This window comes from Mesoplodon densirostris, chromosome 16 (assembly GCF_025265405.1).
Source record: "Mesoplodon densirostris isolate mMesDen1 chromosome 16, mMesDen1 primary haplotype, whole genome shotgun sequence".
In the NCBI taxonomy this organism is placed as follows: domain Eukaryota; kingdom Metazoa; phylum Chordata; class Mammalia; order Artiodactyla; family Ziphiidae; genus Mesoplodon; species Mesoplodon densirostris.
In genome coordinates this window covers 30,110,504-30,138,314 of record NC_082676.1, presented here as the reverse complement: position 1 = coordinate 30,138,314, position 27,811 = coordinate 30,110,504, and the positions used below count along the sequence as shown (strand labels likewise).

At 51.0% G+C, this 27,811-nt stretch overlaps 2 protein-coding genes across 7 annotated transcripts; one reads left to right on the top strand and one right to left on the bottom strand.

Annotated features, from left to right (window-relative positions):
* The first annotated feature begins 257 nt into the window (after positions 1 to 257).
* Positions 258 to 9,209, top strand: SLC4A11 (solute carrier family 4 member 11). The gene is made up of 19 exons (XM_060120245.1): positions 258 to 325; positions 2,626 to 2,778; positions 2,915 to 2,961; positions 3,244 to 3,475; positions 3,555 to 3,639; positions 3,880 to 4,003; positions 5,414 to 5,629; positions 5,706 to 5,799; positions 5,899 to 6,024; positions 6,104 to 6,217; positions 6,308 to 6,440; positions 6,707 to 6,780; positions 7,217 to 7,481; positions 7,558 to 7,664; positions 7,757 to 7,925; positions 8,013 to 8,186; positions 8,387 to 8,582; positions 8,673 to 8,842; positions 8,971 to 9,209. The coding sequence occupies exons 1-19, from the start codon at positions 295 to 297 to the stop codon at positions 9,032 to 9,034; spliced, it is 2,574 nt and encodes an 857-aa protein (XP_059976228.1). The 5' UTR covers positions 258 to 294; the 3' UTR covers positions 9,035 to 9,209.
* A 1,630-nt stretch (positions 9,210 to 10,839) lies between these two features.
* Positions 10,840 to 27,000, bottom strand: ITPA (inosine triphosphatase). 6 transcript variants are annotated; one of them, XM_060078897.1, is made up of 10 exons: positions 26,874 to 27,000; positions 25,230 to 25,368; positions 17,943 to 18,002; positions 17,790 to 17,854; positions 17,103 to 17,176; positions 16,106 to 16,137; positions 15,433 to 15,548; positions 13,471 to 13,563; positions 12,501 to 12,577; positions 10,840 to 11,317 (listed from the first exon to the last, which is right to left on the bottom strand). In XM_060078897.1, the coding sequence occupies exons 1-10, from the start codon at positions 26,937 to 26,939 to the stop codon at positions 11,194 to 11,196; spliced, it is 846 nt and encodes a 281-aa protein (XP_059934880.1). In that variant the 5' UTR covers positions 26,940 to 27,000; the 3' UTR covers positions 10,840 to 11,193. The 6 variants fall into 6 exon arrangements, with proteins under 6 accessions (XP_059934880.1, XP_059934881.1, XP_059934882.1 ...); XM_060078898.1 differs by lacking the exon at positions 13,471 to 13,563 and having other exon boundaries at positions 12,501 to 12,627; XM_060078899.1 differs by lacking the exon at positions 13,471 to 13,563 and having other exon boundaries at positions 26,874 to 26,996.
* Positions 27,001 to 27,811: the final 811 nt, after the last annotated feature.

Below are 27,811 nucleotides of genomic sequence, written 5' to 3'. Positions count from 1 at the left end.
TCCTGGAGAAAACATGCTGAGAGCATCTCCCTGTCTGCCTCGGTCCTTTCCCACCTGGGCAGCCCCTAGCAGATGGGCTGAAGAATAACAGGCCTGGCTTCCTCTGGCTCCTCAAGGAGCCCCTGTCTTGTACTGTCCCCTGCTCCTTTTTCTCCCAGGGTCTCTGGGAAGGGTAAGAAAGACTCGGCAGGGTTGGTGTGGGGTGGACAGCAGATGTGCCCTGAAGACTGTCCGGGGCTGGTGCATGGAGCTGGTGACAATTCTTTGCCTTGCCTTGCAGAAAACTCTTCTATCATGTCGCAGAATGGATACTTTGAGGATGCAGGTGAGTACATTTCAGGTATGGGTGTGTGTATAGAGAGAGCTCCTTGGTCAAAAGTCTCTAGGGGACCTAGTCCATCCACCTGGGTACTCATGGTCCTCTGCTGGTGGTGGGATGCCTTTCGATTCTACCCTCCAGAAAGCTATGATGTGGTCAGAGGGGCAGCTGATAACTGCCCTGGGCTCTGGCAGATCTCTGGTTGTCCTGTGGTCCTGGGAGGGCAGGCTGCTCCCATCCTGCACTATGTGGACCATCTGATAGCCCATGGTTTTGCTGTTACAATGCTCTGGTTGTCTGACCAGCTTTTAGGCTAAGTGTTGTGTGTGCCCACATTCCTCAGACCCCGCCCAGCCCTGTGAGGGAGGGGCTGTCATTGTCCCTCTAAAGAATTGTAACCTCTCTGCACCTCAGCTTGCCCTGCTTGCACCAGCCTAGCTCTCTCCCTCCCCATATCTCTGGGCTGGCTCTTTGCTGCCTCTCCTGAGCCCAGATTCGGGAGCTGGCCTCAGAGGGGTGTTTAGTGGGACAGTGCTTGGACACAGTGGTGATGTGCTCCTACCCAGGGTCCCCAGGGCATGGTGACTGCATGTGCCAGGCTGCTGGTGGGCAGGTTAGGTATGTGATTGGGCTATAGGGTGGAGATAGGGCACGCATGGCATCCCAGGAGCCTTGCAGGGAGCTGGTAGTGTCTGCTGGGTAGGTCCTAGATAGAGCCCAGGATAGTGGAGAAGAGGGACAGTGTGAGAAGCATGCTGGGGAATAGTGGGTGCTGGTGGGGGTGACAGAAAGGAGGTTGGGATAGGTTGGGGCTGGGGAACCAAGCATTCTAAGCAAAGCAGGTCTAGAATTGGGGAGGAAGGTATTTTTCATGGACATGAGCTCCATGACAAATGGGGGAATGACATCTTTTGAATAATAGTTCTTCTCTGGGCTCTCTGGGTGCAGTGCAGACCTGGAGTTAGGGGTCACCAGTCCATGAGGGCCTTGACAGGGGAGGCCTAGTGCCTCCTACCCAGAAAGGGCCCAGGCTGAGCACAGGACACTGGGGGAACAGGGCCTGGGATGTGCAGAGGAAACCAGTGGGAGGGAGTGGAAGTGAGTCAGGGTGAGTCACTGCCTGGCAGGTGGAGGCGTGCTGCTGACCCGTCCCTGTTCCTGCACAGGTGTTTTTCAGGCATTGGTGGGGTCTCAGCTACAAGGGCTCCTGGGTGAATCACAAGTGGTGGACCACAGGGGACTCACAGGACAGTGAGGAAGAGGTGTCAGCTGGGCCAAGAGTAAGGCAGGGAGGGCCCTGCCAGAGGAGAAAGGGTCTGTCAAGCCTTGAAGAAGGCCCTCCAGGGAGGGAAGCCCCCAGCTTGGAGGACAGGAGCTGGCATGCCTGGGGTGCTAGCCGCCTGGCCTGAGGAGTGAGAGATTGAGGTGGGCGGTGTGGGACTGGGCCTGAGGGGCCAGGGGTAGCAGGGCTGGCTCAGGCTGTCATCCCAGAGGCTGTGGGGAGCCCCAGCAGGACTCAGGGCAGATTGGAACTTTTGCATGTCGTCAGGAAGGCTTCCTATAGGAGAGGGCCTGTGTTGGGGGGCAGTTGCAGGAACTGAGAGGCAGACCAAAAGAGAGGGGCAGCAGGCTCTGTGCTCTGGAGTCCCCAGGTGCCATAACAGGCCCCTTGCCCACCATGGGTGGAGGCCTGAGATGAGGCCTCCTCTGGGGTCCTCTCACCTCTGTCTCTGGCTCTGTTTTTCTGGCTCTCTTGCTTCCTGGGCCTTGTCTGATGTTGGACTAAGGTCTCTCAGCCTTGATGCTTTGCCCCACATGCCTTCCCTGTGCCAATGAGGTCCGGATACTGCAGGGCTCTGGCTTTCCTTGAGTTGCTTCTGGGGAGCCAGACAGGTCCAGGTCCCACAACCTGGAGGTTCTGAGAAGGCAGGGGCCAGTCAATCTTAACTACATCATTGTACCATGTGCCTGGCTCAGTGTCTGTGGAATGAACATGTTCTTTCTCTAGCTAAAGGATATGTGTGGCACAGAACAGTGCAGGGTTCCCGCTGCTGAAGAATGTTGGAGAAAACCATTGGGTGGGGGGTGCCAGCTGGCTGCCGTACTCAGGGGGCTGGGCCAGGACCAGATATTGGGCCTAGCTGAGGTTTCCTTCCTAGCCTGCTAGAGGCCTCCCTTACCACTCACCGAGATTGCACCAAGTGGGACAGCCCAGGGGCCCCCGCTCCTTTGGCTTGGAGCCCCTTTGTCCTGTGTGTAGCCAGGCCCTCTTGGGGGGTCTCTCTTGGTGGTGGTTGGGGCTCCAGGCTACCTCAAGCGTGACACGGATGATGCCTCTGAAACCCGTGAGGAGAGCCTGGGGGATGAGGCCTTCGACACGGTCAACTCCTCCATTGTGTCTGGCGAGAGCATCCGTTTCTTTGTCAACGTCAACCTCGAGGTGCAGCCCACCCAGTCCGGTATGGGGGTTGTAGCAGGGATGGGTCGGGGGAGGCACGCAGGGGACGGGGGACTGGGCAGATACGGCCCTGCTCCACCAAGAGAGACCTGAAGGGCTGCGGCCGCCCCCTGAGCCCTCCCGCTTTCCTCCAGCAGAGAGTGAATCGCCTGGCGGCTACGGGCTCCTACACATCTCCCGCAAGGTGAGTGGCCCATTGACCGGATGGGAGACATTTGGTCCTGGACCACTAGCTGGGGGTGGAGGTGGTTGCTTCCCTGAGAGAGCTCACACCGATGCTGGATCTCATACTAGCCCAGGGCCCGGCTGCTGGGGCCAACCACGCTGGTCTTCTCTCCGGGAAGGGGGTGTCGGGTCCTGGTGGGCAGGGTCAGCCGGGGACCACCACAGAGGAAGGACCCAGACAGCGACAGGAGGTCTTTCTTATTTATGGGCCTGTGTGGTTCTGTGTATGGGGTCCCCACAGTACCTGAAGCTAAAGAACTTTGAGGAAGAGATCCGAGCGCACCGGGACCTAGACGACTTCTTGGCACGGGCCAGCATCATCCTGAACGAGACAGCCACCTCCCTGGATGATGTGCTACGGGCCATGCTGTGCCGCTTAGCCCAAGACTCCCAGAACATCGAGCCCGACTGCAACTTGGACCTGCTCATGGCCATGCTTTTCACTGATGCCGGGGCCCCCATGGAGGGTAAAGGTAAGGGCTGTCCCTCTGCCTGGGCGAGAGGTCAGGGAGGTGCGGCCATCTGACCCTCCTGTTCCTTCCACTCTGTCAGCAGTTCACCTACTGTCAGATACCATCCAAGGGGTCACTGCCACAGTAACGGGGGTGCAATACCAGCAGTCGTGGCTCTGCATCATGTGAGTTGCCAGGCCGCCACAACTGGCCTCCCCACGTCACCTTGGAGCCAGGCATCCAGTCCCTGTGGAGGCTGGCCTGCTCAGTTTGCGGGGAGAGAGAGTGAGGAATCCATCCCATTTGGTCTTTTTTTCCCTCCCTAACAGAGGTCACCGGGGTCATGGTTGGGGGCTCGGGGAGGGGGGAGCCCCAGCTCCCAAGGGTGGCAACTGTGTGCTGTGTGCCCTCTCTGTCCCTGCCAGCTGTACCTCCAAGGCCCTGCTGAAGCGGCACGTGTGCATCAGCCGCCTGGTTCGCCCGCAGAACTGGGGGGAGAATTCCTGTGAGGTGCGGTTTGTCATCCTGGTGCTGGCCCCACCCAAGATGGTGAGGAGGGGTTTCGGGTGGCTGCTCTGTTTCCCAGGAAGGAGGGTTCCAGGTTACCCTGCCCTCTTCTTGGGGGCATCTCTCCCAGTGCTGGAGGCACCACAGTCCTGGCCTCTGAAGGCCACATTCTCACCCTCTCTGTTCATCTCCACCCTACTGGGGTTCATCTGAAGCATACTTGTTAGGTCTTTATCAAGCCCTAATTTCCCCAGAAGTTGCCCAAAAGGTTGTATTTCTTCCCTGACTGAAAAGAGATACTTTTTAAGATTATTACTATTCAAATATAGGGGCCTTTCTTTGGCCTGCCCAACCCTAACTCTTCTAGTTGGCTATGATTTGTTGACCAAAGATCCCCATTCCTTCCTGGGGTATTTACCCCCCGGCCAGGGGCATCTCGCTTTTGTGGGGGCTGAGACTTATACAATTTGGGGAATCTTCTTTTACGGAAAAGGATTTTAAAATCATTAATAGAAAATGGCTAGGGCCCCTCCCCAGGCCTGGGAAGGGCCTTAATGCTTAAGATTCCATTGGCTTCTTGATGACTCTGCCCCTGCCTCTGGTGTAGACTCAGAGCTTCGGATGGCCCCCTCCAGGCTTTCTCTAAGCAAAGGGGGTGCTAATGGGATCGTCCCTCCCGGGGCTTTCATAGACATGCTGTGAATCTCTCCAGATGTTACTGTGCTGGGGAGAGAGGAAGGGCATTTAGGGCAGTGGGCAGCTCATGGGTCAGAGGGAGTGACAGCTGACAAGGTGGCCAGAACAGCTGGAAGGAAGAGAATCCCTAGGATTGAGTGGCTAGACTGGTGCCTTGAGACAGGCCAGCCATCCTGACACCTGGCTCCTCCTCGGGGGAACAAGCCTGTTCTAAAGCTACCAGAAAGCACAGTGTGCACAGTGCAGCCCCGGGACTCTAGCTTTGGGCAGCATGGAGGGGTGGATGCTGCTCCCAGGGGACCTAGGATGGGGAGGTGAGACAGGCTGCTGGGATGGAGGTTGAACACTGAGTTCATGGACAGGGTTGAGCTTGGCCAGGCAAGAGGCACAAGGCTGGATGGGCCTGGAACCCCTCTGAAAATCATAAACCAGCCGACCGTGCAAATGCCACCAGTGAAAAGTAGCTGGGTGAACATTTTTCTCCATCATCATGATTTCATTATCCACAATTACACAGATTTAATACCTGAGTTTATTAAAAAAAAATACTAGGTTGATGGTAGTTCTAGTGATCTGCTAACCTGGTGGAAATTGTGGCAGAGTCCACTATGCTTGAACTTTGGGGGACTACACCCAGGTCATGGGGAGAGCACCTGCCACGTGCTTGGGAATGTCTGTCCGTGAGTGGCCAGGCCGGGGTTGGGCACCCTTCGCTCTACAGTGGCTACAGATGTGATTCTCTTGCCCCATCCCCAGAAAAGCACCAAAACTGCGACGGAGGTGGGACGCACGTTTGCCACCATGTTCTTAGACATCACCTTCCGCCAGAAGCTCCTGAAGACCCGCACGGAGGAGGAATTCAAGGAGGCCCTGGTACATCAGAGACAGCTGCTCACCGTAATGAGCCACTGTCCGAGCATCAGCATGAAGGACTACAGCATGAGCTCCATCTGCACCCACAGACCCCCGCAGGTGCAGGGCAGAGGTGGCCTGGGCGGGCAGCACGGGGCAGGGACACGGGGCTGATGGGCGCGTGTCCTCTTCCCAGCCCCCACGGCACAAGGACTTTCTCCCCATGGGGAGGGGCATCCGGGAGGACATCGCCCGCAGATTCCCTGTGTACCCACTGGACTTCACTGATGGTAAGTGGCCCATGGCCCTCCTGGAGCTCGGCCTGTAGCTCAGGCCCCAGGCTTGTCCTGTATCCCCAACACACCCTCCGCCCTGTCTCCCATTCCTAGGCATGATCGGGAAAAACAAAGCTGTGGGCAAATACATCACCACCACCCTGTTCCTCTACTTCGCCTGCCTCCTGCCCACGATCGCTTTTGGGTCCCTCAACGATGAGAACACGAACGGGGCCATTGGTGAGGGGTTGGAGCCTGGTGGGGCATGCGGGGTGGAGCCCAGGGCCACGGTTCCCCCCTGACTGCCCCGCATCCTCAGATGTACAGAAGACCATAGCTGGGCAGAGCATTGGAGGCCTCTTGTACGCACTCTTCTCCGGGCAGCCACTGGTGGTGCTGCTGACGACCGCACCCCTGGCCCTCTACATCCACGGTGCAGTGGGGGCGGCAGCGGGGAGATGCTTCCTGAGGTCGCTGGTCCCAGCCTGGCCCTGACTGCTCACTCCTGTCCCACCGCCTGCAGTGATCCGTGGCATCTGTGATGACTACGATCTGGACTTCAGTACCTTCTACGCATGGACAGGCCTGTGGAACAGTTTCTTCCTCGCGCTTTATGCCCTCTTCAACCTCAGCCTGGTCATGAGTCTCTTCAAGAGGTGACAGGGCCTTCCCTAAGCTTCTGGGACTCGCAAGCAGGAGGGAGACCAAGGCCAGGGGCCTGGGTCAGCCTCCATGCCAGCCTCTGAGGCCCTGTTAACCCTAGAGCAGATGGGGTGCCCCCACCATATCACTGCTCCAAGGGGAAAGCCTGGGACCCTGGTCCTCTTCATGGCAGGAGGTAGGGGGCCATGCTGAGGCTCGGGGAAGGCTCCCCACTACTAACAACTCACCCCGTCTTATGAGGCATATCCCCTGCTGGCAGGTCAACGGAGGAGATCATTGCTTTGTTCATTTCCATCACATTCGTGCTGGATGCTGTCAAGGGCATGGTCAAAAGTGAGTGTATTGCCGGTGGCCACCTCCTGCAGGGGAAGCTGAGTTGAGACGGGGGGCTATGGAACTGTGCCCAGAGCAGCCAAGAAGCATGCAAGCGTTAAGGTTGCTTCCATGGCCCAGGGTGCTCTGGGAGCCATGACTAGCAAAGAGCAGCAGGCCCACGTGCTAGAGGGTGATAGAGCTGCCCTAGGCAGGATCAGAGGCACCGGGCCAAGCAGGATTCGCTGTCAGAAATGGATGAGGGCAGGGTGTGGAGTGGTGGGTAGACAGGCAGGTCAAGGGGTCCTGGCTGACAGAAGGCCAGCTCTCTCCCCTCCTCCCCCCAGAATCCCTTCCTCCCCTCGGGGCTCCTTCACCCCCACATCCAGGAGGAAGCTGCTGGGCCCCCAGGCTCCCAGAACCCAGATGGCTGAGTACTGTTGGCCTGTGTCCATAGTCTTCCAGAAGTACTACTGTGGCCACAACCCCGGGAACTACTACGAAGATAGGTCTTCCCCGGTGAGCCTGCTGGGCCTCAGCCCCAGCCTCAACAGCAGCCTCCACGCTGCCCTCAACACCAGCCTCCTGGCCAGCCCACCAGAGCTGACTTCAGTGGGCAGCCAGGGCCCCGAGCCCCTGGCCCGGGACACGGCTGTGCTCAGCCTCCTCATCATGCTGGGGACACTCTGGCTGAGCTACACCCTCTACCAGTTCAAGAAGAGGTGAGGAGTGCCCGCTCAGGGTGAGGGCAAGGGAGCACAAGCCGCAGGCCACGCTGACACCCACCTGCCTCCCTAGCCCCTACCTGCACCCCTACATGCGTGAGATCCTGTCAGACTGTGCCTTGCCCATCTCAGTGCTCACCTTCTCCCTCATCTCTTCCTACGGCTTCCAGGAGATTAAGAGTGAGTTGGGACTAGGCGTGGGGTGGGGTGGGGTGGGGTGGGTCGCTCTGTGGGGGAGGAAGGCTTGAGCAGGGGCCTGTACCCGGCTGCAGTGGGCAAGTTCCGATACAACCCAAGCAAGAGCCTGTTCGAGATGGCCGAGATGCACTCGCTATCCCTGGTGGCCGTCAGCGGCGCCATGGGCCTCGGCTTCCTCCTCTCCATGCTCTTCTTCATCGAGCAGAACCTGGTGGCCGCCTTGGCTAATGCCCCGGAGAACAGGTTCGCAGGGCCGGGGAGGGAGGGGTAAGCATGCGCCCAGCCCTCCGGGGCCGCGGGGCTTTGTCCACGTGACCCTGCCTGCTGCAGGCTGGCGAAGGGTACTGCCTACCACTGGGACCTCCTGCTCGTCGCCATCATCAACACCGGGCTGTCTCTGTTTGGGCTGCCCTGGATCCACGCTGCCTACCCCCACTCCCCGTTGCACGTGCGGGCACTAGCCATGGTGGAAGAGCGTGTGGAGAATGGGCACATTTACGAGACGTGAGTGTGAAACTGGCCCCTTGAGACGTGAGGCCAGAGTCACGTGGACCGAGGTGGGGGGTAGCCCTGGGCCACATATGACCTAAGGAAGGATATGGCTCAGGGGATAAGGGCTCAGAAGTAACAGAGCCCAGTGACCTGGGATGGACACGGCCCTGTGGACCAGGCCGGCGGTGACCCAGTGCGCTGGAACCTCACAGGATTGTGAGTGTGAAGGAGACGCGGTTGACCAGCCTGGGCGCCAGCATCCTGGTGGGCTTCTCCCTCCTGCTGCTGCCCTTCCCGCTGCAGTGGATCCCCAAGCCTGTGCTCTACGGCCTCTTTCTCTACATCGCGCTCACCTCCATCGACGGCAACCAGCTGTTTGCACGCATGGTCCTGCTGCTCAAGGACCAAGTGAGTGTCTGACCCTGAGAGTGAGGGGTGGGGGTGGGGGTGGGGGATATGGCTGCAGACCTGCCCACACCTGGTCCCTGCCACCCACAGACCTCGTACCCACCCACCCACTACATCCGGAGGGTGCCCCAGAGGAAGATCCACTACTTCACAGGCCTGCAGGTCCTGCAGCTGCTGCTGCTCTGTGCCTTTGGCATGAGCACCCTGCCCTACATGAAGATGATCTTTCCCCTCATCATGATCGCCATGATCCCCATCCGGTACGGGAGGGTGGCCAGCAGGCAGGAGGGACTCGGCTGGGCGGGAGACGGTGGGCTGGAGTGGCTACCCTCAGCCTGTTCCTCCCTGACCCAATGCTTATCCTCCTGCCTGTTCCCCCTCCCCTCAGCTACAACCTGCTGCCCCAAATCATTGAAGCCAAGTACCTGGACGCCATGGACGCTGAGCATTGAGGTCCTGACTACCAGGCCCTGGCCACACCCTATTCGCCCATCCTTCTGGGTCTTCCCAGGCTGGCTCTGTGGCTGTGTGTGGGTATCTTGGGGTGCGGCTCTGTGCTGCACCCCCTCACAGCTGTCCCAACTGGCCTAGGGTGTCTGGGCATTGAGGGGGCTCCAAGGTGTGTGTCTGCTCCTCTTCCCATTAGCCTTTTGCTTTGGGTCCGGAACTCTGTTCAGGGCAGCTTCTGCCCAGGGTGGGACTAAGCAGGACGGATTTTCTTTTGATAAAAGAGCCTGAAAGAGAAACCATTTCCTTGATTGTGTAAGGAACTTGCTGTATGCATGCACATTAGAGAATAAAGCTCCTGTTTCTATGCTTCTACATACCGCCTCCATCCATGCTGCCCTGCCCCAGCCTCTGAAGGCCACCTGAGGGCCCTGAGGAGGGAGAAACCATCCCAGGGGAAATGGGGTAAAAGGGACTGATTTGTTGAGTGCCACCTAAGGGCTATTACTTCCAACTCCATACAGTAGCTCAACAGGGAAACGTGGAAGATCCAGGAGGCCTTTGTTCTGCCATGTTGCCAGGAACCTGCAGGGAAAGTGGGCTTGGGGCCAGTGAAGAGCCCAGTGGCTGGTAGGGTGGGATGAGCACATTCACGGTGCTGCTTGCAGGATGGGTAAAGTTTAAAGGGGACAGAAAATGTACTGTGCATCCAGGACAGGACTCTGAGGAAGCAGCTGAGGAGCAGACACAGAGGGGTGCCCTGCTCCAAGTGCCACGTGGCAAGTGATCCTTCTTTGGGGCCCCCACCCCAGTAGCCTGTGTGTTTCCTGCAGGTGGGGCTGTGTCCAGGATCACCAGGCAAGGAGTAGGCAGGCCCCCCCAGCACCCCACACCTGAGTTCCAGCCGGACACCACCCACCCCAAGCAGACAACTCAGAGGAGGCTGAGCACCACCACCGGCACTTCCTGAGGAAACCACCCAGCTGGGCTTCACAGACAAGAGGGGTGCAAAGGGATGAGGTCCTGTCCTCACCCACACGTGCTGATGAATTTTAGGGGAGGAAACAACTGTTAAATCTAGGCCCTGGGCCGTGCTGCTAGGACTGAGGAGGGGATGTAACTTAAGCCTGGGAGTGACACACCATCATTAAGGACCCCCACCCCCGCAACCCGCTGCACACAACAGGCTTTTCTGATTGTCCTTGGGGTTGGGCACCTCCTCTTTACCAGAGTAACACCTGCAGGAAGGCAGGGAGCCACCCTGGGACTCTGAAGTCCCTCCCAGGGAAGGGCTTCACCAGGACACAGTACGGGTCTGAGATAGCTGAGCCGGGCCTCCTGAAGGGCTCAACTCAGCTGGCCCCCCAGGCTGAACCGTGGCATGTCAACCCAACTGGGGTCAAGAACTCCATCCCTCCTCCCTGCCATAAAAATGAACCTGGCGTTATAACCATAAGCCAACATTTTAGCTGCTCTAATGTACACCAGAATAAAGCAAAAGCACTCAACATCCCACACTGCCCGCCCCCCAACCCAGCAAACACAATAGAGGCCAGCTGGGTGGTGGCATTGCTCAGTGGCTGGGTGGGTGGGCAGCAGGGATGTGGCATGGAAAAGTTCAGCCCATGATCAGAGACTTCAAGGACAAAAAGAAAGATATAATACTCCAGCTAGCAAGGGCACACGAACAGCCTCGACACAGCACTGCCCTCGTCCAGCCACCCCCCCACACCCCTTTTGCCCCCACCCCGACCTGAGAGGTTTCCTGCTCATGCCAAAGGGGACTCAGGAGACAGACACCTGTCTGGGGCAGGTTTCAAAGCAAATATACCCAGTTTATTTTGGAAGCAAGTACCCTCCGGAATTTTTATTTGCTGCATTTAAAAAACATCTAAGGTTGTTTGTGTGGTTCTTCCCCAAACCCTCAACCCTGCCAAGGCCAGTTTTAACACCCAAGGTCCTTTCCAGATTCCAGGCCTGGAGGCTGTAGGAGACCACTGAATCCCTGAGGGCAAGAGGATGGTGTCCTCTGGCCAAAGTTTCCAGGCAGAGCCAGCTGCTCCTGACGGCTGGTAACACCCCCAGGAAGTGGTAACCCTGAAGGCAGTACTTGGACGGGTGCCTGCCTGATAGAGGCGGTTTCAGGCTAGCCCTCCCCGGATCCTCAGGCAGAGTGGTCATCACCAGCTCCAAGTGGAGTCAGGTTGCCAAAGTATTCTTGCAACTCAAGCAGGGCCTGGAAGCGATGGGAGATGGTGTTCTTCTCAGCCTTGGGCATCTCTGCATATCTAAGGGGCAACAGTAGCAGCTCAGAGAAGAGGGAGCCCAGACTCAGGGAGGGTGTGTACACCTCGCCTCATCCTGGAGCCCAAAGCTCAAAGAGTCCCTAGGGAAGGGTAGTGGGGCTACCAGCTCCTGGCAACCAGAGTTAATTTTTTTAAAAATCAGAGTCTTAAATTCCCCTGTAGGTAGAAACCCATATTAATAAGTGTGAAAGGATCTTAAACTGGTTCTAGTGTGCCCAAAAGTCGTCAAAGGGAAGCTGGGGACAGGGGGATGAGCTGCATGTTTGATCAGCTTTGTCATCTGTTGACGGGAAGCAGTGGGGCCTGACAGAGCAAACACAGCAATCTCCTCCAATGCACTGTGGGGTGGGCAGGTGGGGGCAGGGGGCAGCAGACGAGCCTTGAACAGCCAGCCAGTGGCCTGCCACCCATGGCAAGACTCCAGTGAGGTAAGAATCCCTACTCCAGTTGTCACTTTCACATCTACGCTGTCCAATATGGTGGCTACCAGCCACTGTGGCCATTTAAACCAATTACAACTGAATAAAAATAAATTCTGTTCCTCAGTTGCTCTAACCACATTTCAGATGCTCCGCAGCCACACGTGGCTAATGGCTACCGGATTGCACAGTGCAGATATAGAGCATTTGTGTCACCAAAGTGCTGCTTCATGTCGTCCTCAGCCCTGCCTGGCTGTTGTGAGGCCTCAGGCCACACTCCCTAAGGGCCCCCCTCCAGCTTGACAAACCTGATTCCAATAATGGCCAACATGTCCCATGTAAATAAGCGGGGGCTAGCATGAAATAATGAGAACACCTGGCGCTGTGGGGGTGTAACGTGGTGGCCAAGTGCTAACATTTTTCCAGACTAAATGGGGGTCAGATAATCATCCAACAAAGCTGACAAGCCCAGGTCAGAGTGGGGAAGCCACTGAAGCTACAAAGCTGCTCTGTACTGAGCTGAGCCCGAGAGCCCAGGACTTCAGCTATGCCCAGCTGCCTCCCAGCTGTGGACCGGGCCACCCAGATTCCTTGCATCCACCCCAGCAGAGCTGCCTTCAGCCGGAACGGCACCTCAGAGCCTGCCCCGCCTGTAACCGCGTGCCTGCACCTGGGCGGGGCACTGACCCAACCCAGACCACGGCCATCCCCACCCCACACCCCTGAAAGAAACTGGGGCTCCTTACGTCTGCTCATATCCATCAGGCTGAAAGCAGGGGTCCCAGCCAAAATCTCGGCAGCCACGGGGCACCACAATCCGGCCCTGCCAGAGGAAAGGGGGACAGGTGTGCCACTGGGTGTGGAGGAGATGCACTGTGAGGAGGGCAGTAGCCAGCTTGAGTTTGGTTAGTTTATGAATTTGGTTAAACCCTATTTACTCAAAATATATTATCTCAAGGGGTCTATGGTGCCGGCAAATGTTTGCTGAACACATAAAATGCAGAGCAGGACAGCTCGCTCCCCAGAGACAGGGAGGAACCACATGCTTGATCAGCCCACCCATACCCCTGGGACCAACCTCCCTCTCTGAAGCTTTGACAAACTGTGACCTCACTGAAGAAGAGAATCAACTTTGAAAGACTGACAGAAAACATTTTCTCCTAATAGGAAGTTTGAGGGCCCTGAACTTTGCAGCCAAGCCCTGTGCCTGCTACTATTACTGCATTTCTCATAATACAAGGGAGGCTCTAACAATTAAATGAAATAACAAAATAGAAATTACTTTGCACAATGTTCAACACAAAAATGAGCTCAGTAAATACTGGCTGTAATAGGCAAATTCCAAAAGGAAAATGCGACAAAGATAACCAGTGTCGGGCTTCCCTGGTGGCGCAGTGGTTGAGAGTCCGCCTGCCGATGCAGGGGACACGGGTTCGTGCCCCAGTCCGGGAAGATCCCACATGCTGCGGAGCGGCTGGGTCTGTGAGCCATGGCCGTTGAGCCTGCGCGTCCGGAGCCTGTGCTCCGCAACGGGAGAGGCCACAGCAGTGAGGCCCGCGTACCGCAAAAAAAAAAAAAAGAACATTCTAGGTGGAGGACACAGCTGTGCCGAGGTCCAGAGATGGAGAAGGGCTTAGCATGTGCACTGCTGAAAGGACAATGTGGCTGGGGTTTAGAAAGCACAGGAGAGAACAGAACAAGGAGAAACAAGGCTACCTCAGTTAAAGTCGGGGCTGGCAGCAACAAAGTAGAAACAGCAGCCCAAGCTGGGGAGATAATAGGGAATGGTCGGATGGCAGTGATCAGGCCCTGTCAGCAACATAGGTGCTAGTCAGTCATGGTGCAGGAAGTTGGGCCTGTGGTTGTTCATACTTTTGATTTTTGAGAGAACATTTCTGTGAAAGTAGCAGACCACTAAAACTAACTGTTAAAAATGTAACCAGGCAATATGATCCAGCAATCCCATTTCTGAATATATATCCAAAAGAATGAAAACAGGATCTTGAAGAGATATTTGCACACCCACGTTCATAGCAGCATTATGAGCCAAAAAGTGGAAGCCACGCAAGTGTTCATCAATGAATACAGGCAGACCTCGGAGATATTGTGGGTTCAGTTCCAGACCACTGCAATCAGGCAATTATCGCAATAAAGCAAGTCACATGAAATTTTTGGTTTCCTACTGCATATAAAAGTTATGTTTACACTATATTGTAATCTATTAAGTGTGTAATAGCATTATGTCTAAAAAAATGTACATACCTTAATTTTAAAATACTTAATTGCTAAAAATGCTAACCATCGGGCTTCCCTGGTGGCACAGTGGTCGAGAGTCCGCCTGTCGATGCAGGGGACGCGGGTTCGTGCCCCGGTCCGGGAAGATCCCACATGCCGCGGAGCCGCTGGGCCCGTGAGCCATGGCCACTGAGCCTGCGCGTCCGGAGCCTGTGCTCCACAACGGGAGAGGCCACAGCAGTGAGAGGCCCGCGTACCACAAAAAAAAAAATGCTAACCATCGTCTGACAATGCAGGATTGCCACAAACTTTCAATTTGTAAAAACATAATATCTGTGAAGCTCAATAAAACGAGGTATGCCTGTAAACGGATAAAGGAAAAAGTGGTATACATAATCAATGGAATATTATTCAGCCTTAAAAAAGGAGATCCTGTCACATGCTACAACATGGATGAAACTTGAGGACATTATGCTAAGTGAGATAAGCCAGTCACAAAAAAACAAACACTGCAGGATTCCACTTATATGATGTATCTGAGGTAGTTGAACTCTTAACAACAGAAAGTAGAATGGTGGTTGCCAGGTGCTGGGGAGATGAGGGGAAGGTGGAGTCGTTATTCAATGGGCATAGTTTCAATTCTGCAAGATGAGAAAGTTCTAGAGATCTGGTGCACAACAGTGTACACTATTGTATTGTACACTTAAAAATGAAGATGGTAATTTCTGTCACCTGTTTTTTCACCACAAAAATTAAAAATCTAATCAGGGAGCGTAAAGTAAAACATCTGTGGACAGTCCCTGTGGAGCCACTGGCATAGGGCTATGGGAGCTATGGTGGGGCTCTGGATTTTATCCTGAGCAGAAAGGACAAAGCAGAGAAATGATGTGCCTGAAGGTACACTCCCACCACGGGGAGGGGACGGATGGGCTGGGGCAGTGGGGGGAGCAGGCCAGCCCAGAGGGTGGTCTGGACCCTGTGAGAAGCAGCTGAACCTATGGTCTGATAGGTAAGCATGGGGGAACTGAAGGGCAGTTTTGAAAGGAATGAGTTGCGGGGAGAAGGAAGATTCTATATGAACATAGAAAGTTGGAAAGGCTGTGAGATGTTCAAGGGAAGCTGTTGCCTCAGCAGTGGGATGAGGAGATTCAAGCTTGGAGAAGTCTGGGCTATAGATGTAGCTCTAGGAGTTGTCACCTTCAGTTTCCACATCTGCTTCTCAGGAGAGCATACACTGCAGAACTCTGGGTATACCAGGCCCCAACAGCTGTAAGCCATTGTGCCTTTCCAAACACCAGACTCAGGGGTCAAATAAGTTTCGGGATTGACAGCACTTCTAGCTGTGGTACCCAGGGGCGTGCCCTCCCCACCTCAGTCCTGCAGCATCACCGCGAGTCACAGCGCCCTCTGGCGGCACGCGGGGGAACGAGCATGGGTACGCACCGAGGTCCGGCCCCTGAAGAGGCGCACAGGCTCACTTGGGTCCCCAGTGCTGAGCGCGAACGTGCAGAGTGCATAGGCCGACTTGTCTTGGAACCCAGCCAGGAGCTGGTGGAGACCTGCGGGCAGGTGCAGTGAGGGCTCAGGGCACTCTATGCTGCCCAGCCCCAGCCCCCTCTCTGCACTCAAGGGGCCCAGGTGGCGAGGGGAGTTATACATATCACCAAATAGGCCCTGCACTGATAACCCAGGAAGTTGGGTGATGGGGACGTGGGGTTCCTTATTCTACCACTGTGGGCTTCAGGGTATGAGCTGCTGGGACGAGGAGGAGCAACAGGGTGTCTCCCTCCCCGCCCCCCACTGAGGCAAGGACAGCAAGCAGTGGGGCCAGTCCCTCTCTGAGCCAGAATCAACTAGAGCCCCTTTGTCCCTCAAACGCAAAGCTCTCACCACCCACCCCCACCCCATCCACTCCTCCCAAATCTCAGTGCTCCCTGGCACCAGGTGTATAGGGAGAGTGTGAGCTGTAGATTATAGATGGGGAGACTGAGGTGAATGGAGATTCCGTGAAGGGGATGGAACCCGAGATTCCTGATTACTAGTTGGAGCTCCTCCCGTAGAACCCACAGATTCTTAATTTCAAACAAGTCTAAAGAAAGAGACATGGGGATAATACCTTCAGGCTTTAACTTCTCCAGAAACCACTTTCTGCAAGAGAAATAAAGGTGAGTCAGACACCACAAGCAGATGGATGTTCTTACCACCTTGTTTCTGGGCTGCGTCCCCCAGGGATTAGAGCCCTGCGAGAGCCAAGGAGAAAAGATAAAGAATGTCTCAACTCAAAATGAAGAGAAATAATCCAATAGGGAAAAGGAAATGGAGACAAAGAGGCAATCCACAAAAGAACTGATAAACCAGTGAAGCCCTCAATCTCACTGGTAATTAGGGAAATGCAAATTAAAATTGCATGTGGTAACATTTCCCACTCCCGCCATTACAAAATACTAAAAAGTCATAAAACAGTGCTGGTAAGAATATGGAGCAATGTACACTGTAAGTGTGTAGGGGTGCTACTGCCTTGGCAAACAAATTAGCAATCCAGAAGTTAAAGATACAGTTAACCCTTGAACAACATGAGTTTGAACTGCATATGTTCACTTATCCATGGATATTTTTCAGTAGTAAATACTACAGTAACATACAGTTGAATCCACTGATATGGAAAGCCAACTGTAAGTTAAATGCTCGTTAACCCCCCCGAGTTGTTCAAGGGTCAACTGTATACATACCCAAGACCTAACAAATTGGGGTATTTGTACCCTAGAGATACACAAAGACCTTCTGAGGGGGTCCAAGGTACTGGAGAGCTTTAAGGAAATCCATCTGCAGATCTCAACTTCCTTATTTCCTCTTTCCTGAAACTGATCTGCCCACGAATGTACCTCTCCAATGGGTGAGTTCCCCTTGCCCATCTCAACTTACACAATCACATTCTTACACTTTACAAAAGAAAGGTATGCCTCTTCCCCATCCCTAATCCTCCCTCAAGACGATCTGACATACTGGTGTTGATGCCAAGACAGTGAATGACCCGCAGTATCAAGTAACAAATCATTTCAAAGTTCAAGTGGTTTTGTGGCCAGGGCCCTGCAAAAGGGTGGGGGAGCACTCACATGTAGGGGCCAGGGAGGCCCCCAAGGGCGTTGAAGCACAAACAGGTGTCTTCTACCAGTACAGGGCCCTGCACCTGCAGCACAAGGACATGCAGCCCTGAGACCCGCGCCCAGCAGCAGGCCCCATCTCCACCCTGAATTCCTCGGCCACCCAAGCCAGGGCCACACTCACAGCTAGCTGGGATGTGTAACAGCAGCAGCAGATAGAGGTCTATCTGCTCTGGGTAACAGCCATTGACTAATCTCTTATCTTCATTTTAAAGGTAGGGACATCAAAGCCTTGGCAGGTTGTAAAGTTTGCTCCAGGTACAGTGACAGGAGAGCTGGGATTCATACTCAAGCAGCCTGACTGTTTACAAAGCACTCTTTTTCAGTTCCACAGAGATGTGTGAGTGCAGGGTGGATGTATGTGGGGAGAATGTAGGGGTGGAATGTATGTACCTGAGAATTGGGAAGAGTGAATTATGTGTGTGTGTGGTCATCTAGGGGGATACTATGCAGTCAAAGTTGAGAAAGGAGGCAGTATTCCAGAGCCAACATTAACTGACTCCAGCCTAGCTAAGCCTGGAAAGGTCCTTCAAGTCATTATAAACTGTGCCTACCATATTCTCTACCCATCCCCAGCAGGCACAGACCCCAGGAGCCACCAGACAAGAGGCGCAAGTACAGGACGTGTGGAGCAATCACCTGGCGAGCTGCCTCCTGACACTTCCGAATGGAAATCTCATCAGGCTCTCCTTGGTACTCTGGCACTTATCAGAGAAACAGACACACAGTCAGGTCACAGAGAGAGAGAGAAATTGAATCATCTTTGAAAAATAGAACTAATCAGAGACATACGGTCAATCTTCTGTGCCACCAAAGTGCATGGAAACTTATCTCCTAGAATCTGAATGACCTGTTCCAAAATGAAAGAACATTTATCACCATTTGTTTAACTATTCCCCATTACTACACAAGCTGTCACCCACCTTTCTCGTCAGGTAACTCTCCTGTCAGACCCTTAAAGCTCACCAAGTCAAGCCCACGAGCCTCACCCCAGCCTTCAGGGTCCCACCCCAGCAGGTCAGCTCCCCCATCTCCTCACTCTCCGATCCCTCCCTCCTACTTCAGGTCTCTGTTCATGCTAACCACCTACCTAGAACACCCTCTTCCTTTCTCAGTGCTCCCCAAACCTATCTTTTGGGCCAGGAATTTTCTATCAGGGGTTACCCAGAATTCAGGAGGTCTGTGAACTTGGATTAGAAAAAAAAAAAAAAACGCTTTATTTTCACTAACCGCTACCTGAAATTTAGCATCCCTTTCAATAGTGAATATAGAAAACAAACACAAATAGCATTAGCATCTCCTGTGATATTTAAACCTATTAAAATCACAGATGTTGTCATATCCCATTACAGTTGTAGCAGATATCTCAAAATATCATTTACAAGGGGCAGAGTCAAGATGGCGGCATGGGAAGACGCAGAGTTCGTGTCTCCCTACAACTAGGGCGCCTGCCAGATGCTGGTGGGAGACCTTGATGCCCAAGGAGACGGGAAGAGCCCCCAAGTGAACGGCTCCTGCGATGGGAGCTCTGAGTCTGAACCACTGGACTAACAAGAGAACCTCAGACCTCAGGGAATATTCATTGGAGTGAGGTCTCCCGGAGGTCCTCATCTCAGCACCAAGACCCAGCTCTATCCAACAGCCTACAAACTCCAGTGTTGGAAGCCTCAGGCCAAACAACCAGTTAAACAGGAACACAATCCCACCCATCAGAAAAAATGAGAGGGTAAAAAAGTATGTCACAGATGAAGGAGCATGGTAAAAACTTATAAGACCAAATAAATGAAGAGGAAATAGGCAATCTACCTGAAAAAGAATTCAGAGTAATGGTAGTAAAGACGATCCAGAATCTCAGAAGTAGAATGGAGGCACAGACTAAGAAAATACAAGAAATGTTTAACAAAGTTCTAGAAGAACTGAAGGACAAACAGAGATGAAAGCACAATAACTGACATGAAAAATACACTAGAAGGAATCAATAATAGGATAACTGAGGCAGAAGAACAAATATAAGTGAGCTGGAAGACAGAATGCTAGAAATAACTGCCAAGGAGCAGAATAAAGAAAAAAGAATGAAAAGAATCAAAGACAATCTCAGAGACCTCTGGGACAATACTAAACACACCAACATTCGAATTATAGGGGTCCCAAATAAGAAGAGAAAAAGAAAGGGTCTGAGAAAATATTTGAAGAGATTATAGTGGAAAACTTCCCTAACATGGGAAAGGAAATAGCCACCCAGGTCCAGGAAGCGCAGAGAGTCCCATACAGGATAAACCTTAGGAGAAACACAGCAAGACACATATTAATCAAACTAACAAAAATTAAATTCAAAGAAAAAATATTAAAAGCAGCAAGGGAAAAGCAAAAAATAACATACAAAAGAATCCCCATAACATTATCAACTGATTTTTCAGCAGAAACTCTGCAGGCCAGAAGGGAGTGGCAGGATATACTTAAAATGATGAAAGAGAAAAAACTACAACCAAGATTACTCTACCCAGCAAGGATCTCATTCAGAGTCAACAGAGAAATCAAAAGCTTTTCAGACAAGCAAAAGGTAAGAGAATTCAGCACCACCAAACCAGCTTTACAACAAATGCTAAAAAAACTTCTCTAGGCAGGAAACACAAAAGAAAAAGACCCACAAAAACAAACCCAAAACAATTAAGAAAATGGTAATAGGAACATACATATCGATGACAACCTTGAATGTAAATGGATTAAATGTCCCAACCAAAAGACACAGACTGGCTGAACGGATACAAAAACAAGACCTATATATATGCTGTCTACAAGAGACCCACTTAAGACCTAGGAACACAAACAGACTAAAAGTGAAGGGATGGAAAAATATATTCTATGCAAATGGAAATCAAAACAATGTTGGAGTAGCAATACTCGTATCAGATAAAATAGACTTAAGGGCTTCCCTGGTAGTACAGCGGTTAAGAATCTGCCTGCCAATGCAGGGGACACAGGTTCAATCCCTGGTCCAGGAAGATCCCACATGCTGTGGAGCTACTAAGCCCATGCACCACAACTACTGAGCCTGTGCTCTAGAGCCCGTGAGCCACAACTACTGAGCCCGTGTGCCACAACTACTGAAGCCTGCATGCCTAGAGCCTGTGTTATGCAACAAGAGAAGCCACCTCAATGAGAAGCCTGCACACCGCCACAAAGAGTAACCCCTGCTTGCCGCAACTAGAGAAAGCCCAGCAACGAAGACCCAACACAGCCAAAAATAAATAAATAAAATAAATTTGTTTTTAAAAATAGACTTTAAAATAAAGACTGTTACAAGAGATAAGGACAGTACATAATGATCAAGGGATCAATCCAAGAAGAAGATATAACAATTATAATCGTTTATGCACCCAACATAGGAGCACCTCAATACATAAGGCAAATGTTAACAACCATAAAAGGGGAAATCGACAGTAACACAATAATAGTAGGGGACTTTAACACTTCACTTACCCCAATGGACAGATCATCCAAACAGAAAATAAATAAGCAAACACAAGCTTTAGATGACACAATAGACCAGATAGATTTAATTGATATTTATAGAACATTCCACCCAAAAGTGGCACATTACACTTCCTTCTCAAGTGCACATGGAACATTCTCCAAGACAGATCACATCTTGGGTCACAAATCAAGCCTCGGAAAATTTAAGAAAATTGAAATTGTATCAAGCATCTTTTCTGACCACACTGTTATGTGGAAATCAATTACAGGAAAAAAACTGTAAAAAACACAAATACATGGAGGATAAACAGTGCACTACTAAGTAATCAAGAGATCACTAGAGAAATCAAAGAAATAAAAGAATACATAGAAACAAATGACAACAAAAACACGATGATTCAAAACCTATGGGATGCAGCAAAAGCAGTTCTAAGAGGGAAGTTTATAGCAATTCAATCGCACCTCAAGAAACAAGAAAAATCTCAAATAAACAATCTAACCCTACACCTAAAGCAACTAGAGAAAACAGAACAAAGAAAACCTAAAGTCAGTAGAAGGAAAGAAATCATAAAGATCAGAGCAGAAATAAATGAAACAGAAATGAAAACAACAGCAAAAATCAATAAAACTAAAATTTGGTTCTTTGAGAAGATAAACAAAATTGATAAACCCTTAGCCAGACTCATCAAGAACAAAAGGGCGGGAGATCAGCTCGGTGCTTTGTGACCGCCTGGAGGGGTGGGATAGGGAGGGTGGGAGGGAGATGCAAAAGGGAGGGGATATGGAAACATATGTATATGTATAACTGACTAAATTTGTTATAAAGCAAAAAATTTAAAAAAAAAAGTCAAAAAAAAAAAGAACAAAGGGAGAGGACGCAAATCAATAAAATTAGAAATGAAAAAGGAGAAATCACAACTGACACTGCAGAAATACAAAGGATTATAAGAGACTACTACAGACAACTATATGCCAATAAAATGGACAACCATGAGGAATGGACAAATTCTTGGAAATGTACAATTTTCCAAGACTGAGCCAGGAAGAATTAGAAAATATAAACAGACCTATCACAAGTAATGAAATTGAAACTGTAATTAAAAATCTTCCAACAGGACTTCCCTGGTGGCACAGTGGTTAAAAATCTGCCTGCCAATGCAGGTGACACAGGTTCAATCCCTGGTCTGAGAAGACCCCATATGCCACGGAGCAACTAACCCCATGTGCCACACCTACTGAGCCTATGCTCTAGAGTCCACAAGCCACAACTACTGAGCCCATGTGCTGCAACTACTGAAGCCCACCTGCCGAGAGCCCATGCTCCACAACAAGGGAAACCACCACAATGAGAAGCCTGTGCACCACAACGAAGAGCAGCCCTGGCCTGCCACAACTAGAGAAAGCCCACGCAGAGCAACGAAGACCCAACGCAGCCAAACATAAATAAATAAAAATAAATAAATTTATATATATAAAAAATCTTCCAACAAACAAAAGTCCAGGACCAGATGGCTTCACAGGTGAATTCTATCAAACATTTAGAGAAGAGCTAACACCAATCCTTCTCAAACTCTTCCAAAAAACTGCAGAGGGATGAACGCACCCAAATTCGTTCTATGAAGCCACCATCACCCTGATACCAAAACCAGAATAAGATATCACAAAAAAAGAAAATTATACTCCAATATCACTGATGAACATAGATGCAAAAATCCTGAACAAAATACTAGCAAACAGAATCCAACAACATATTAAAAGGGTCATACATCAGATGCAAGGATTCTTCAATATACGCAAATCAATCAATGTGATACACCATATTAACAAATAAAGGAATAAAAACCATGTGATCATCTCAATAGATGCAGAAAAAGGTTTTGAAAAAATTCAACACCCTTTTCCGATAAAAACTCTCCAGAAAATGGGCATAGAGGGAAACTACCTCAACATAATAAAGGTCATATATGACAAACCCACAGCAAACATACTCAATGGTGAAAAACTGAAAGCATTTCCTCTAAGATCAGGAACAAGACAAGGATGTCCTCTCTCACCACTCTTATTCAACATAGTTTTCGAAGTCCTAGCCATGGCAATCAGAGAAGAAAAAGAAATAAAAGGAATACAAATTGGATAAGAAGTAAAACTGTCACTCTTTGCAGATGACATGATACTATACATAGAAAATCCTAAAGATGCCACCAGAAAACTACTAGAACTAATCAACGAATTTGGTAAAGTTGCAGGATACAAAGTTAATGCACAGAAATCTCTGGCATTCCTATACACTAACAACGAAAAATCAGAAAGAGAAATTAAGGAAACAATCCCATTTACCACTGCAACAGAAAGAATAAAATACCTAGGAATAAACCTATCTAAAGAGGCGAAAGACTTATACTCGGAAAACTATAAAACACTGATGAAAGAAATCAAAGATGACATAAACAGATGGAGAAATATACCATGTTCTTGGATTGGAAAATCAATATTATGAAAATGACTATACTACCCAAAGCAATCTACAGATTCAATGCAATCCCTATCAAACTACCAATGGCATTCTTCACAGAATTAGAACAAAAAATTTTACAATTTGTATGGAAACACAAAAGATCCTGAATAGCCAAAGCAATACTGAGAAAGAAAAACAGAGCTGGAGGAATCAGGCTCCCTGACTTCAAACTATACTACAAAGCTACAGTAATCAAGACAATACGGTACTGGCACAAAAACAGAAATATAGATCAAGGTACAGATAGAAAGCCCAGAGATAAACCCATGCACATATGATCACCTAATTTATGACAAAGGAGGAAAGGACATACAATGGAGAAAAGACAGCCTCTTCAGTAAGTGGTGCTGGGAAAACTGGACAGCTACATGTAAAAGAATGAAATTAGAACACCACCTAACACCACACACAAAAATAAACTCCAAATGTATTAAAGACCTAAATGTAAAACCAGACACTATAAAACTCTTAGAGGAAACCATAGGAAAAACACTCTTTGACATAAACCACCACAAGATGTTTTTTGACCCACCTCCTAGAGTAATGAAAATAAAAACAAAAATAAACAAATGGGACCTAGTTAAACTTAAAAGCTTTTGCACAGCAAAGGAAACCATAAATAAGATGAAAAGACAACCCTCAGAATGGGATAAAATTATTTGCAAATGAAACAACGAGCAAAGGATTAATCTCCAAAATATACAAACAGCTCATGGAGCTCAATATCAAAAAAAGAAACAACCCAGGCTTCCCTGGTGGTGCAGTGGTTAAGAATCTGCCTGACAATGCAGAGGACACGGGTTTCAACCCTGGTCTGGGAAGATCCCACGTGCCACGGAGCAACTAAGCCTGTGCACCACAACTACCGAGCTACTGAGCCTGCGCTCTAGAGCCCGCAAGCCACAACTACTGAGCCCCCGTGCCACAGCTACTGAAGCCCGCGTGCCTAGAGCCCATGCTCCACAACAAGAGAAGCCACCGCAATGAGAAGCCTGCACGCCACAACAAAGAGTAGCCCCTGCTCACCACAACCAGAGAAAAGCCCACGCACAGCAACGAAGACCCAACGCAGCCAAAAATAAAAATAAAATAAAATAAATTTAAAAAAAAACAATTAAAAAATGGGCAGAAGACCTAAATAGACATTTCACCAAAGAGGACATACAGATGGCCAAGAGGCACATGAAAAGATGCTCAACAAATCAAATGCAAGTCAAAACCACAATGAGGTATCACCTCACACTGGTCAGAATGGCCATTATCAAAAAATCTAGAAATAATAAATGCTGGAGAGGGTGTGGTAAAAAGGGAACCCTCCTGCACTGTTGGTGGGAATGTAAATTGATACAACCACTATGGAGAGCAGTATGGAGGTGCCTTGAAAAACTAAAAATAGAACTACCATATGACCCAGCAAACCCCACTACTCGGCATATACCCTGAGAAAACCATAATTCAAAAAGAGACATGCACCACAGTCTTCATTGCAGCACTATTTACAATAGGCAGGACAAGGAAGCAAACTAAATGTCCATTGACGGATGAATGGATAAAGAAGATGTGGCACATATATACAATGGAATATTACTCAGCCATAAAAAGAAATGAAATAGAGTTATTTGTAGTGAGGTGGATGGACCTAGAGTCTGTCATACAGAGTGAAGTAAGGAAAAACAAATACCATATGCTAACGTATATATATGGAATCTAAAAAAAAATGGTACCGATGAACCTAGTGGCAGGGCAGGAATAAAGACGCAGACATACAGAATGGACTTAAGGACACGGCAGCGGGGGAGGGGGAAGCTGGGGCGAAGTGACAGAAGCATTGACATATACACACTACCAAATGTAAAATAGCTAGTGGGAAGCAGCGGCATAGCGCAGGGAGATCAGCTCAGTATGCATTAATAAAGCATATGTAACTGGATCACAAATATTTATAATATTTTGAGAATTGTAAATCAATAGAATTGATTTCCTTTGTAATCCTATGTATTTTCCTGAGAAAGGGTCCAGAGGCTTCATCACTCTGCCAATGGGGTACCATGAGATGAAGAGTTAAAACTCCCTATTTTAAGGGCTTCCCTCATGGCGCAGTGGTTGAGAGTCCGCCTGCCGATGCAGGGGACACAGGTTCGTGCCCTGGTCCGGGAAGATCCCACATGCCGCGGAGCGGCTAGGCCCATGAGCCATGGCCGCTGAGCCTGCGCGTCCGGAGCCTGTGCTCTGCAACGGGAGAAGCCACAACAGTGAGAGGCCCGCGTACCGCAAAAAAAAAAAAAAAAAACCTCCCAATTTTAGGCCAACTTCAAGTCCATTTTCTCCAGTGAGCCTCCTCTGGCTACTCCAGCATCTTCTTTTTTTTTTTCTCCTTTTTTTGGGGGGCCATGCCACATGGCTTACAGGATCTTAGTTTCCCGACCAGGGATCCAACCCGGGCCCCGGCAGTGAAAGCTGGAATCCTAACCACTGGACTTCCAGGGAATTCCCTCCCTCTTCTTTAAATGTGGGATGGCCACATTCTCAACCAGAGGTAGAGATGGCCTTGGGAGCTGGCACCCACCATTTTGCATGGGGCTCTGTTCAGTGTGGCACTGCCTGTCTGCTTGTCTGGTCTGGCCTCAAGATCCCAAACCTTTTATCAGCACAGGGCTCTGACTTCTGAGGCCACCCTGTAACAGCACACAAGTGTCATTGGTCCCTATGCTGTAGACAAATGACCCTAATGACTGCACCCCATTGGTCTGCCTCAGACATCTAGTGGGTGTCATCCTGATTCTCCACACATGACCCACATCCTTGACCATGGCTGACTAAGAAAGGGCAAACCTTTGATCCAAGTAAGGCCAATCAGAGCTGATGCCTGGCAGAAGCCTTACTGCCTCCTCCATCAGAAGGGAAAAATGCAGAAAGACCTCAAAAGGAAAAGGGATGAGCATCCAGAGAGAACTAGAAGGACAAATAAACCCCTCGACAGGGACTCCTGAGAAAGACTCCTCAAGCCCTGTGGGACAGCATACGATTGTCACCTGGCTGTTTACATGAGCTCCCTGTGTCTCTCTACTATTTGCAGCCAAAGCGGTTCCATCAACCCCCAGAATTCTCAGAGCCGACCACAAAGTCCCTGTAGGCAGGAACTTTGGATCCACTGCCTCCTTCACTCCTCCTCTCCATTGTGCTGTGAATCAGACCTCCTGAATAATGGCCATTTCACAGATGGCGGAAAGAGGCTGGGAGAGGCTGAGGACCACATTTCTGGACCGTGGTGGGGTGTGGAACTCAGTTTGGATGCCTCGCCCCACACCCTGTCCGGCCCCTGCCAACCCCAGGACAACAACGGGGTCTGGATCCGCTCGAGAGAGGTGTCAGGGTCCCGGTTTGGGACCTAGCTTAAGAGGTGACCTTTGGGACAAGTGTTAAGGACCCTACCACTCCTTCAGCTTCCGATGCCCCTAAGCTCACAAGCCCTGTGCCCGGATTTGTCAAGGCCCTCATTCTATCGAGTCCAACCCCGGGTCACCCCCACTCCGCATACGTGCCGGTCCACTCCGCGCGGCCCATCCCCTTCCCGATCCAACCCATCCCTCCCGGTCGGACTCTGTTCCCCCTCTGCTCTTCCACCCGCGTGCTTCCCTCCGCCTGGAAGCCACTTCTCCGCCTTCTCCCCAGCCAACCTTGCCACACGCTACCCCCCAACCGCCTCCTGGTCGGCTTCCCACCCCTCCCGTTACCTCCTCCAGCTTCTTGGCGTTCCCCGTGACAAACACTATCTTCTTCCCGGAGAAGGAGGCCGCCATTGTGAACCACAAGTACCTGGCCGGCTCACCGGAAGCCCCTCTACTTCCGCCTGGCGGCGGAAGGGGGTGGCTCGGTTTCCGGCCTGGGGTCCCAGGAAGGCCGGCTGTGGATTTTGTTGCGTGCTGCGCGCTATGATGGCGCGGGCAGCTGCAGTCTGGGCACCTTAGGGGCGGGAATGCTGCGTTGGGCGCCCAGAATCCTTGCTCAGATCCCCGGGAGCACAGCGCCCTTTTCCGTTTGAGCAGCCTGGGGCCCCGGGCGCTAGAAGGGAGGAGAAGGGCTCGGCCCTCCTGCGTCGGATTTGCTGGGGTCTTCCCAACGCTGGAGGTTGTGTAAGCCGAGACCAGTCCCTCCTGCAAAGAGACGCTCTCCTCACGGTCAGAAGAGACCGTTCCAGCCACCTGCCCCACCCCTGCTTTCGCCCCTCTCTGGGACAGGGACACCGAGGAAGCAAAGAAGCCCAGCGTACCTACCTCGAGGCTGGTGATGAACTGCCTAGGCTCTGGACGATTCGCCTTAACCGCGGGCACTCTAAAGCTGTCTCTGGAAACTGTTTCCTTCTGGACAAGGGCCCCCAAACCTGGGTCTTTATCCTGACCTCACCTTCAGCCTCGCTTCCTTAGTTCCTCCTTGCTTGCCAGCTCTTATCTACTTGACTATGATCTTAAACTTGGCATAGCCTAAATCTAGCCCGGTCTTTCCCCCCATCTACCAGATTTGCGACTTCAGTATTTAGACTCCCTTATTACCTCATCCCTCCAGTCCTTTAAGTCCATCATCCCTTCTCAGCCACATCTTTTCATCCCAAACACAGCAAAGAGTAGAAAGTGCCCCAGCAGACCCACCTGTGCGATAGGCCTTGACCCACTGC